General features: G+C 36.2%; 1 protein-coding gene across 3 annotated transcripts in view; it reads right to left on the bottom strand.

Annotated features, from left to right (window-relative positions):
- Positions 1-12336, bottom strand: part of LOC110115879 (protein NLP3) — a 52694-nt gene extending 40358 nt beyond the window's left edge. The window contains exons 1-2 of one of the 3 annotated variants that reach the window (XM_028692971.1): positions 11507-12336; positions 10562-11124 (exon numbers count right to left, since the gene is read on the bottom strand). In XM_028692971.1, the coding sequence (XP_028548804.1) occupies positions 10562-11124; positions 11507-11771 (828 nt within the window). In that variant the 5' untranslated portion in view covers positions 11772-12336. The remainder of the gene's footprint in view (positions 1-10561; positions 11125-11506) is intronic. The other 2 variants (XM_028692970.1, XM_028692969.1) reach the window with 2 other exon arrangements.
- Positions 12337-12681: the final 345 nt, after the last annotated feature.

Raw genomic sequence — 12681 nt, 5'->3', positions numbered from 1 at the left:
GGACAGATGCAAAAATAATGTAAAGCAAAAATTATGCTCTTAGATAAAAAAAAAGATGAAGTGGAGGAAAAAGTAGAGGAGATCTATGATACCACCCTTATGTCTGATGAAGACAAAAGGTCAACCTTTAGGAGACCAAGTTGTTATCATAAGACACATGTCAATGATTAGGAATGAAGAGTAGAGGAGAAATATCTTCGTCATTTATATTGTAAGGATAAATGATGCAGGCAGATTTGTTTCCGGGTCGATCCCGGGTTTTTGAAATGGGTCGGTTTGCTGAAACCGAACCCAACTCGTTTCACAAATGAGTTGACCCTAACCAAAAAATTTTGAGTCAGGTTCAAATCAGATTTTCGGGTCATGTCAAACATTGACACCCTAGCCCTAATGTTTAGTACCAATTAAAATAGGTAGTTATGAAGATCGTATTTGATGTAATGTCCTTCTCATGGACATAGAAAATATCTTATTGAGCATACTTTGGTTTTATAATTTAAATATGATACATTATAGTTGGGAGAACACATGTTTTAAACATCATGGTAAGACCATCAAGCTATTCCTAGTAAAACTAATGGATAAGAAGACATCCACCCTTCCTCACAGACCTAGTCTAAAAATCCAACCTAAACCTAGTAAGAAGAAGAATGCAAATTACAACTCAAAACGATATTCTCTCCTACTGCTAGGGAGGAGACTCCTGAATGAACCTACGAAATCACATACCTTTAATACCACCTACAAACATAAGCCTAGAAGAGGTTGAATTCAACAACTAGTTGAAATACTTACATGAACGACTCCTATCACTTACTTCATGTGACAAAGGTCACACCTGACCACTGAATACCACATATCTACTATGATTTCTCATATAATTTGAATTTAGTGATATATAATCTAACGACTTGCTGGATGGATTCCATTCATGAGGGATATCCATGTTATAAACTTCATTCCGTGTTCTCAATTATCAAATTTACCACACTATTGAATTACTTAAAAAGTAAATATATGAAATGATAATGAAAAGTTCCACCAAGAAAGTCTAAGTCCTTGTGCAATCTAGCTAGGGGTGTAAGTAGTTAAGCTAATTTGTGAGCCGGCTCGAACTCGGCTAAATAAATGGCTTGTGATCCAAGTTTGATGAGCTAACGAGCCAAGCTTGAGCCAGTCTCGAATGGACTTGTTGGCTCACGAGCTGATTCATTTAAGAAAATATTACTATAAAATATATTTAAAATGTATTAAAATTCAAGAGTTCATGTATAAAACTATTATAAATATTTAAAAATTATATCTCAATTTCTTCAATCAAGTGATTCTATATTATTTATCTTTTATTTTTAAAATTTTATTATAATAATTACTTGAATCATATTCATTTTATTTTTTCTCTATAACTGAACCGACTTGTGATTTAGCTCAAACTCGTAAAATTAAGCTTGAGCTCGAACTCAATTAATTAATCTAGTTCAAGCTAGAGGTTACTCGAGCTTGGCTTAATTCGTTTATACCCCTAGTTCTAGCTTTACCAACACTGAAGAAAGTTGGTACTTGAAAAATATACATAGTTAGCAAAGAAATTATTAAGATCACAATCAAATACAAATTTTAATCCGCAAATTAGATGGCATTCTCAATCTCAAATCGGTATTAAACTTGGGGATGAATGGAAGCTATATTCAAAACCCTAGACGACCATTCTCAATAGCTTGTTATGCCTATGGGCTATCAGATGGACTTCGAACATTAATGATGTTAATGATTATGTTCTTGAAACAATTCATTGAAAATTTTCTAGTAGTATTCTTTGATGGCATTCTCATCTTCAGTCATGATGAGAAAAAACACCAAAAACATTTGAGGCTAATTTTAACTCAACTCAAAGAAGCTAAGTTTTATATAAATATGAAAAAATGCTTCTACAGTCAAACCAATGTCACCGGTTTGTCACCTTTCATGATTTTGCTATACTTGCTAGTGAAGTGAAAATAGATCCTACAAAAATTAAAGCTATTCTTGATTAGCCAACCCCGAAGAGTTTGACAGATGCTAAGAAAATTCCATGGTTTAGCTACCTTTTATTAAAAATATTATTCTATATTTAGCCCAATTATAGCTTTCATAACTAATCTCTTAAAGAAAGATAAGTTTGTATGTACTAAATCTACTCGGAAAGCCTAAGAGCAAATAAAAGTTCTTTCGAGCTCATCCATTGTTCTAAGACCTCCATACTTTAATCAAATATTTGTAATCACCTATGATGCTTCTATTGTAAGTATAGAAGGCATATTTAGTCAAGAGAATCACCCGATAACTTTTATAGTGAGAAGTTGAATCATACAAGACAATAATATTCTACTTATAATAGAGAATTTTATGTCACCATTGAATATCTCAAATATTGGAGGTATTATTTATTGCACAACGAGTTTATCCTCAACCCTAACCACCATGCACTTAAATTCATAAATACTCAGAGGAAGCTAAACTACAGGTATGTTAAATGGTTTGAGTACCTTCAGGATTTCACCTTTGAGCTTAAACATAAGCCCAGGGTAAATAATAAACCTACATATGCCCTATCAAGAGTTTCCTTGGTAGTCACGTCAGAATATTGGATAAGAAAATTAAATGATTATCAAGTCTATCCAGGCTTCCATCTGATTCATTTATAGCATCTTCGAAAGGGCATATTCTTTAATTGGCCTTCCTTGAACATCTCATCATCAAAAGCATAGCTCATCGCCAAAAGGGCATATTCTTTTATGGCATTCTCATCTGATTTATTTATAGCATCTTATTTATTTGTCCTTCCTTGAACCTCTAAATACATGATAGCATACCGATAGGAAACACTTGAAGATTTCAAGCAAATCCTATCAATCTAGGGAAAATAGCGAGAAATTTTCACAAATACAACGGAAAATCAGAGAAAAAACATGAATTTTATTGCAATGACACCAACTAATGGAAGAAAATAACAAGATACAATTGATCCAAAATTATTACGTCCGGTGTCCGGATTCGTCCAGACACCAATCCAGATGTGCCACATCACCCAGATACATAAGGGGCCTAGTGTATCAGGTGACATGGCGCGTCTGGATTGGTGTCCAGACGGTCCGGTCACCGGACGTAATAATTCGCCAAATTTAAGAGGATCTATCTCTCCCAAATATCTAGATGACACTAGAGCCCAAAAATCTAAACCTAAGAGATCTCAAATTTTTGCCAAATTCAAGTGTCCTAATCGTAGGAAAACAAATTATTTAATGCATACAATTCAAAAGAAAATCTTTGAAATGTTCCTACATTCAAATTTCACTCCCAAATCCCACAAAATCTTTCCCAAAAAGCTCCTTTGGATTCTGCGGTCCAATCGGCATACGCAGGAGAGGCGGAACTTCCACCTATGTTCGCCTGGGCCGATCCCATATGGACCGTGTGGACCGGTCTAATAATACTGCCCGCCCAAAGACCCACCTCTTCCACAAGGTGGAAAGACTACACCGTCCTACATTCCTTCTTCATCACAAATGGTAAGAACCTAAAGAGCTCGATCCTTACACCTATGCCCAGGCGTATACCTCTCATCACATTTGAAACTGAGCCCCTTCGCCCTTTTCTCCTGTAATTTCGTTTATGTGAGCTTCTTTAAGTTGTTCCCCTGTATTACTCCTATAGTCTTCTCCTTTGAAGTCTCCCAAGGAGTACCTAGCGTCGGTTCCTTGGGTGCCCGAAAGGTGGTGGTCCTCCTATTTGGACCTCTTGAGTTGTTGTCTCTCGTCTCTTTCTCCAGGTGCCTCTGATCCTCCACCAATTGAGCTAGTTCCATAGCCTCTCCCAAATCACGATGTCTCATCACTCTAACCGCTGCCCAGATCTCTATCGTCAGTTTCTTCATGAAATTTCCCTCTAGCACTATCTCAGGAAGAAGGTCCAATCAACTAGCAAGGTACTCAAATCTCTCCCGGTACTTTATCATTGACGCATCCTGTGTCAAGGTGAATAACTGCTCGTAGAAGTCTCCTCCCCTGTTGGTTTGGAAACATTCCAACAGGCAGTCCTTAAACTCTCTCTAGGTCCTTTTCTGATGAGTTAGCATATTCATCTTCCTCATTAATTTGTAGAATTTGCTGGAGTATTCACACATATCCATTGTTTAAAATTATGCAATATGAGGCTCGCATTGAGGCCCGCCTCAACATAATTCTAGTAAAAAATGCATCGAGGCTTACGGCTCAAACTTTTTTTATAAGGCTTGTGCCTCAGCTTGGCTAAGGCCCACCTTGAGGCACACCATGCCTCACTCGTATGAGGCTTACGCCTCACCTAATTTATATATATTTTTATTAAAACTTACCTAAATCCTAAACTATAACCCCGAACAAAACGCGAGCGTTTATGCTCCCCCAAGCTACTGAAACTTCCTTTTGACTGCCTTGATCTCTAACTCTCCATTTTATCCATAGTCACCACCGTCGTAGCTACCGCCGGGGATCACTTGAAACCCGCACACCACCACTACCTCTTCTAAAATTATTAGAGTATTTATCTCATCTTCATGTTAATGAAAAACATTTATGAAAGAAGAATATAATTGAAATAAATGAACAAGAAGCAAATTGGGAGGTGTTGGACTCCATAGGATGAGACAAGTAAGAAATGAATTTGTTATGATGACAACTCTAATAAAAACCCCCTCAGTGATGATAATGTAGATGATTTCTAAGTTTTTGTCAACTATTTTAGTTTTCTTTAAGAATTACTTGTGGATGAGAAGCAAACTGAGAAAGAAGGAATTTGGAGTTGAACTTGATATTATATGATATTTTTATGTCATTCCTATATTTAATATTATTTTTCTCTTATAATATTTGTATTTCAATCCAATTTCACACAATTTATCACTTATAGATTTTTGTCATGAACAATTTTTTATATTATATGTATGTCAATTTATTACTTTATAATTTTATAGAAAATTAATATGTCAGCCTTTAATATATTATTTGAGCATAAGATAAAAAATCACTTTTAATATTTATTTTGACTTAACCCAATTTTTTGATTTTGAGGCTTAAGCCTCAAAATACCTTGAGGCTTACGCCTCGCCTTACGAAAAAAAAAAAACGTATCAATACCCAATTGCTCAATTTTAAACCTTCCACATATCTACTTGTAACTAAATCACACACCCTTGTCACTTAGAAATCTCATTGTTTGCATTTCAATTGGTAATGATTCCCTTTGATATCTATTGGACATCTTACATCATTTCTTGTAAGAGATTTCAATGTGTTTGTTGCATATTAGTCTTCTTTGCTTGTGGACAGTGTGCTACATTTGTTGCATACCATCTGGTGTTTGCTTGTAAACAACATATGATGCGTATAAGAGGTTTCCTATAACCCCATAAATATTTAGATTTGTTGTAGTCCTGCATTTGCTGTGATTTCCTTCCTTATGCTTCATGTTATTACTTGTGGGCGAGCTGCATTAAATGTATATCTTCTGGTGCTGTCTGAAGGCATTTGCATTTATTACAATTCTTTTATATTTGCCTGTAGGTAGTACATTATGCACATGATGGGTCTCCTGCAATGTCCCATTCACATTTATATTTGTTGTACTACATTTGATTCTTCTCATATATCAGTATTGAATGTAAGTTAACATTTATATTTATTACAATTCTTCTACATTTGTTGCATTTGTTTCTTATTAATATTTTGAAATCTTTGCATAGGCATGAACAGTATGAGTGTTGTATGTTCACTTGTCATCTTTAACAGGAGGCTTCTACAGGTTATATGCATTCAGTTGTAGTCACATTTATTGCTTGCAGATGAAACAAGTCAGCCATTGCAAGAGCTTAATGTGCTTTGTATGTAGCTAAGTGACATCGTCTGCTTGTAAACTACTACATTTGCTGGACATCTTCAACATTCTATATGTAGGAAGGTTACCATATGTTTATTTGTGAGTTGATTGATATTGGTATCGGGAAGATTATTTCCTTTACAACCTTCTTGCATTTTCCTACCTTTTTGGACATACTATGTTTGTAGTACAAGACTACTATCAAGTTATCAACACATGCTCCTTGACATCTACTCCTGGACATGTCAGGTTCATTGCGTAGGTTACAGACCTTCTGCAATAGCTTGTAGGTGCATGTAGCATATTCTCTATCATCATTTTCATGCAAACCATTGCATTCATTAAATTGAAGTCCATTTCCTTATGCATTTGTTTGAGTTCAATATCAATTTAAAATGAATTCCCTGTGGTCCATGCAAGTTCAAGTTCTTGTAGTCTTGTTGGGTTCAAGTTCAAACATAATCCTTTGTAGTTCGTTTAAGTTCGATCGAGTCATGTTCATGTCTATGATCATGTGCAGGTGATTGTATTTCCTTGTATACACATCGTCATTTGCATGTGACGAGTTCCTTCTAATTTCAAGTTCAGTTAACATGTCCAATTTGTTCAAGTCAAATAAGAATTCCTTTCACCTAGTTAGTTAATTTGAGTTTAGGTCTTATTATTTGATTCAAGTTTAAGTCTGAATTATTGATCATTTGATTTTAAAATAAGTTCCCTGTTGTTCAAAAGTATACAAGTTCATTTCGAGTCCCTAGTGGTTGTCCAAGTTTTGTTCAAATAAGGTCCCCTGCCAATGCAAATTTCGGCAATCTCCAGGCGTCTCGCCCGTTTAGGAGAAATTTCAGGAGTTTGGGCCTCCCTCCACACTAGAGAAAAATGTGTACGGTATGTGTTGGAAGACACCGCGGCCATAAATCATCAATCCCACCACGCTAGAGAAAGACATGTATGGGTTTTCGGGTACCTATTTAAAATGCGTAATTCTTTCCCCTATCATGCTACGTGAGCCCATAAGGGTACTTAGAAATTTCTTTGCCATGGTACAAGAGCGTGTACAGGGCTTGCCCACCTCGTCATAAACATTCCACCGGGTTTCCTTCTCACCACGCTAAAGAAAAGCATGTATAGGTAGTTTTTCGGCACGTCGCGAACGTCGAATGCCGGGATTTTGAGTTTTAAACGTTATACTTGCGCGACATGGCATGTGATGACGATGGCAATGGAAATGCATTTTTCTTTTCTTTTTTAAACTTTTCTTTTCTTCTTTTTCTTTCTTTTTATTCTCTTTTTTTTTTGCAATATTTCTCTCTTTTTTTAATGATCTCTTAACCTTTTTTCTGTTCTTTTTTTTCTTTTTTCTCCAATAATAATATAAGAATAATAATTAACAAAAATAATAACATAATTATTATAATTGATAATAATTATAATTATCAATAAATTTGTAACATAATTATTATCATTAATAATAATTCTAATTTGAATAATTATAATAACATAATTACTCTAATTAATAAAAAATTATGATAACACGATTATTATAATTAATAGTAATTATAATTATCAACACTCATAATTACATAATTAACAATAATTATAATAATATGATTATTACAATTATCAATAATTATAATAACTAATCCTAATTATTATTAATTAGAGATTAGGGATTACCTATGTGAGAGAGAGCATAGAGGAGTCGGGTCGGGTTTGGTCTGCGAACTGGATGAGTTCAGTCTGGAGTTTGGAAAGAAGAGGATGCGAGTCTGAGGATGTCGGACAAGGCTAGGAGTCGGCGGGAGCTAGGACAGTCAGCTAGGATTGACAATGAGGAAGAAGGTAGGTCCGACTAGGGCAGTGAAGTCGATGGGTAAGGGTTCGAACGAGTATTGAGGATCGGATGGCTAGCTTTGGCTCGGTGCTATGAGGAACGTCAGGCCTTGGTCGAGGGATTTGCGGCTTCAATGATGTTCAGATGGAGGAAAGGGGTCAAGAAGTTGAAGCTTCTGGCTCAGGTCGACGGGAGTTACGTATGGATTCAGAAGCTATACGTCGAGTATAGGAAGCTAAGGACTGTCGGTTGAAGGGATTGAGGTGCTCAGGAGCTTCTTGTGCGACAGAAAAATGGGAGAGGAGCGAACGAGAGCTTCGCTCTCTTTTTAACGATGCGAAAGAAACCTCGATCGAGGCGAAGCATGCGCGAGAGGGCATTTTTTGTCTCTTTTCCCTTGACTGCGGCATGGAGGTTAACAAGGGAATTGAAGGTAAACTTGAATTATGGATGTCAAACTTAGAGTCTAAAACTTTTCGTTTGAGTAGATCTAAAACCGAATATATGAAGTATAATTTTAGTAACAATACATCTAATGGGGGGATTGTGACTTTGGGCAATCAAGTTATTAATAAGATTACACGTTCAAGATATCTTGGGTCTATTATTTAGAGTGATGGTGAAATTGATGGGGATATTAATAGTAGAATTCAAGTTGGAAGGAGGAATGCATCGGTCTCAATGTTTAAAATTGCGCAATTGGGTATTGAGGCGTTTTTTGTTCATGAGACAAGGCGTAAGCCTCAAGGCATTTTGAGGCGTAAGCCTCAAAATCAAAAAATTACGTAAAATGATAATAAATGTCAAAAGTGATTTTTTATGTAATACCTAAATAATATATTAAATGATGACATATTAACATTCTATTAAATTATGAATTAACAAATTGACATACATATGAAACAAAAAAATACATAAGATATAAAGTGACAAGTGATAAATTGCGTGAAAAAGAATTAAAATTCAAATATTAAAAGAGAAAATAATATTAAATATAGAAATTGCATAAAAGTATCATATAATATCAAGTTCAACTCCAAATTTCTTCTTTCTCAATTCTCTACTCATTTACATTTAAATCCTAATGAAAGCTAAAATAGCTGGCAACAAGTTAGGAATCATATGCACTGTCATCACTAAGGTGATCTTTATCTGAGTTGTCGCCATAACAAATTGATCTATCTCTTACCTCATTTGGTAGAGTCGAATGCATTCCAATATGCTTCTTTTTAATTTATTTCAATCATATTCATCATTTAGAAAAAATTTCATTAACATAAACATGAGATTAATGCTCCAAAGTTTTAAGGGTGGTGGTGTGCAGCTTTCAAGTGATTGTTAGTGATGGTTACGACGGTGTTGGCTGTGCCGAAGGCCGTTGGCTGGAGGTAGAGGCAATCGAGAGGAAGTTGTACTCGAATGTGCATGAATGTGTGATTTATGTTAGTTTTAACAAAAAAATATACAAATAGGGTTATCGTAATCCTCACGCTAGCGAGGCGAGGCGGGCCTCAGCTAAGCTGAGGCGCAAGCCTCATAAAAAAGCTAGAGGCGTAAGCCTCAAGGCGTTTTTCACTAAAATTGCGCTGAGGCGAGCCTCAAGGCGAGCCTCATATTGCGTAATTTTAAACAATGATCAGGCTTGTTGCGTGATAGAAAAGTCCCCCTCAAACTTAAGGGAAAATTATATAAGATGGTGGTAAGACCTGCAATGCTTTATGATGTAGAATGTTGGCCATTAAAAGAGAAGCATAATATTAAGTTAAGAGTTGCAAAGATAAAGATGCTCAGGTGGATGAGCGTCTTTACTCTTAGAGATAGGATGCAAAATGAGCATATATGTGAAAAGGCTTGGAGTAGCTCCAATGGAAGATAAGATTAGAGAGAGTCGACTTATATGGTTTGGTCACATATAACAGCGGACTTCCGATGACCTGGTTAAATGTTAAGAAAGATAGAGGTAGATCTAGAAAGACTTAGTTAGAAAATATTAAAATATTAAAAATGAACTTTCTTAGTTAGAAAGGCTTGAGATTGTTATTGTTGTTGTTGTTGTTGTTGTTGTAGTAGAATTATGATAGACCGAATTGCATCCACTTCCTATCAAATTATTCTGAAGTCATACCCTCAACATTGCATATCCATTTCATAGCATTCTCCTCACAAAATTCCATTCAAAATCCTTCCTAAAGCTATGGTTAAAGGGAAGTAAAATCTAGCCTAGTTGAATTCTAAACCTTGTTTAACCCACCAAAACCTCTTAAAATTTGTTGAAAATCACCAAAATTATTTTTAAGACACTCCTCTTCCATCTCTAAGTGTTTTTGAATCTTGAAATGCCCACTAATTGAAGCCCTAAAAACATAAACTTGTCAAAATTTAGTTAGAATTCCAACACCGATGCATATCACCTTCTCATTGCATGGAACTTGAACACCACTCCATTCCAATACTTCCCATGGCTTACCTATCAACCTTAATACATTTTGGAATCCTCCCATGCTCAAAACAATAAACTATTAGGGGGTAAACCCTTGATACCACAAGACTCTTTCTCCTCTCTTTGCTTTGATCTCAATCAATGCTTTTAGCAGAGTCTTGATGTTTTTCCTAGATAACATTGGATCCAACAATTTACATCTCAAGCCATTTAATAATAAAAAAAAAACATATGCTTCATTTGACAAATGACACTTAACTAACCACAATAGTTAACAATGCCAATAACAAATTAATAACAGATAACATCGTTGACTTCAAAATAACAAAAAGACAAACAAGCCCTAGGAAAAAAATGAAAATAAGACACGAATAAACATGTAAATAGATGCCAACCTCAAGAGCTCTGCACACTTTATCAACCTCTGGAGCATAGTTGACCATTTCTGACGTCATTATGAGCTCAATCACGCCAACACAGGACTGTCGAGAGGGATCAAAGACTGGCAAACCCAGACTTCCCCTTATATTGTAAAGGAGAGCATGACTGAGGCGGGGGTATTCTTTGTTGCTGTAGTACTGAACATTTGGCGTCCACTCCGGCTTTTTTAGCTTGAAAACCCGGCCGGGGAGGCCAAGAGCCGCATCATTATTTTCATCAACTGAAAACAAGTACATCAACGACACATTTCGATACTGAAGAAGGCCATTAGTATCACGGTCAAGCTCAAAAGGTTGCTCTGATGTCGTGAGAACATATCGATCCCCATTTCTTACAGGCACCCAAACCTGCACCAGAACACGTTGATTTGTCCATTCCTTGAAATATCGGAGCGCCTGCTTCATTCTCTCCTTTATCAGATAGGAAATATCTGAAACTTCTTTTATTGGCGTTCTTGGAAAAGTCCTTATCTTCTCAATTTGCAAATTGTCGTTTTCCTTTTCAGAATCAAAATTTCCTATAAAAAGATTAGAAGGACCATGAACAATAAGATTAGCTCTACACTACACCTTTACTGAGCAAAATTTCCATAGTTTCTAGAAGGCAAACTGATATCTAAACGTTCAAAGCAATTTTTGCCCTCTTATACTGCATGATAGAAGTTTGACGAACAAAATACTGCAAGAATGATATTTACTAAAAAAAGAGAATCGAGAATAAGTGATAAGCAGCTACAAAATTGTATAAAGCATTAAACACAAGAAAAAGCGCAAGAAATGAAAATTTTCATGACCTCGTGTGGATAAATATGCAATCATCTAACCAGATAATCAGAAATAGTCCAAGCAAATTTATTAACATAATAACTATCAGAAAATTTTGGTGCTACGCAAACAAACCAGCGATTTCAGCGGTTTCGTCGTCAAATATCCATAGGGGAGATGTCGGCTGAGGAAATGATACGGCGAGATGCGAGAGACTCCGCGACGGCAGAGATGGCGAGAGGAGTAGCGGCGACGGCGGGTTAGAGAAGAAGGCGGCAGCAGAATAGAAGTTCCAGGAGTCCGAGGTGGGAGCGGTGTCGAGGTCAACAAGATCTATGGTTTCCATCGGAGGAAGCTCACACTTCTCGTCGGCTTCTTCTGCGACTACAAACTCCGACATGACGCAAGGAGGGCAGCAGCAACTTGTTCCGCATGACGATGGATAGCCTGTCACTGCAGATTTCGGGAAGACAAGTCCGCAGAAAATAGCTTATGCGCCGCCCCACCAGCAGCTATTTTATATTTTTATATGTTTAATATTTTCTTGGGGAAATTTGGCAGAGCCCCCCTATATTTAGAAAAAGAAGGGGTTAAAAAAGAATAAAAAAACACCTCTACACCTCAAATACGAGTAAAGAAAGAACTGTAACAGGGATAAGGAAAAAAACATTACAAAAAGCTAAACGCTGGGAAATCGGACTCAGGTTAAAAAGGAACTAATAATCATGGGCATAAGAATTCATTGATAGTTGAGAGAAAGAGCAGGACTTCCCTTATTTCCAATGGAGCAAAACTCAAAACAGATCATCTGGTGCAACGAGAATAGGTTGCCAAGCCAAGAAGATGCGAAGGAAGAGCAGCGTGGTCATCCATAATTTAGAGGATTTAAGGGAAGATGCTTTCTAAGGAGAATCAAATTTAGATCTAAACCAATCTGCCGTCACAGAATCATTGGAGTAATATCGCCATAAAAAAAAGCAAGCAAAACTGTGATAAAGTGAGTCAATGACATGAATACCCAAACCACCATAACATTTAAGTAAGCAGATATTTCTCTCTGCAATTAAGTGTGGCTTCTTCAGAGAGGTGGAGCCATAAAATATGAATATAAAGGTAAGTCTATCAATGAGTTTGCAAAATGACTTAGGTATAATAGTTCCTCTGATCTAATAAGCAAGAGTATTAGCAATTGTGAACTTCAAGAATTGGATCCTACCTGTAAAAGATAAGAACTTAACTTTCTAACCAGTAAGTAGAGTAAAAATTCTACTCAAGAGTTGAAGAAAGTAAGCAACAGTACGTTTTTTAGT

The sequence above is a fragment of the Dendrobium catenatum genome, unplaced genomic scaffold, assembly GCF_001605985.2.
Source record: "Dendrobium catenatum unplaced genomic scaffold, ASM160598v2 fragScaff_scaffold_203, whole genome shotgun sequence".
Lineage (NCBI taxonomy): Eukaryota > Viridiplantae > Streptophyta > Magnoliopsida > Asparagales > Orchidaceae > Dendrobium > Dendrobium catenatum.
This window is presented reverse-complemented; position numbering and strand designations above follow the sequence as displayed.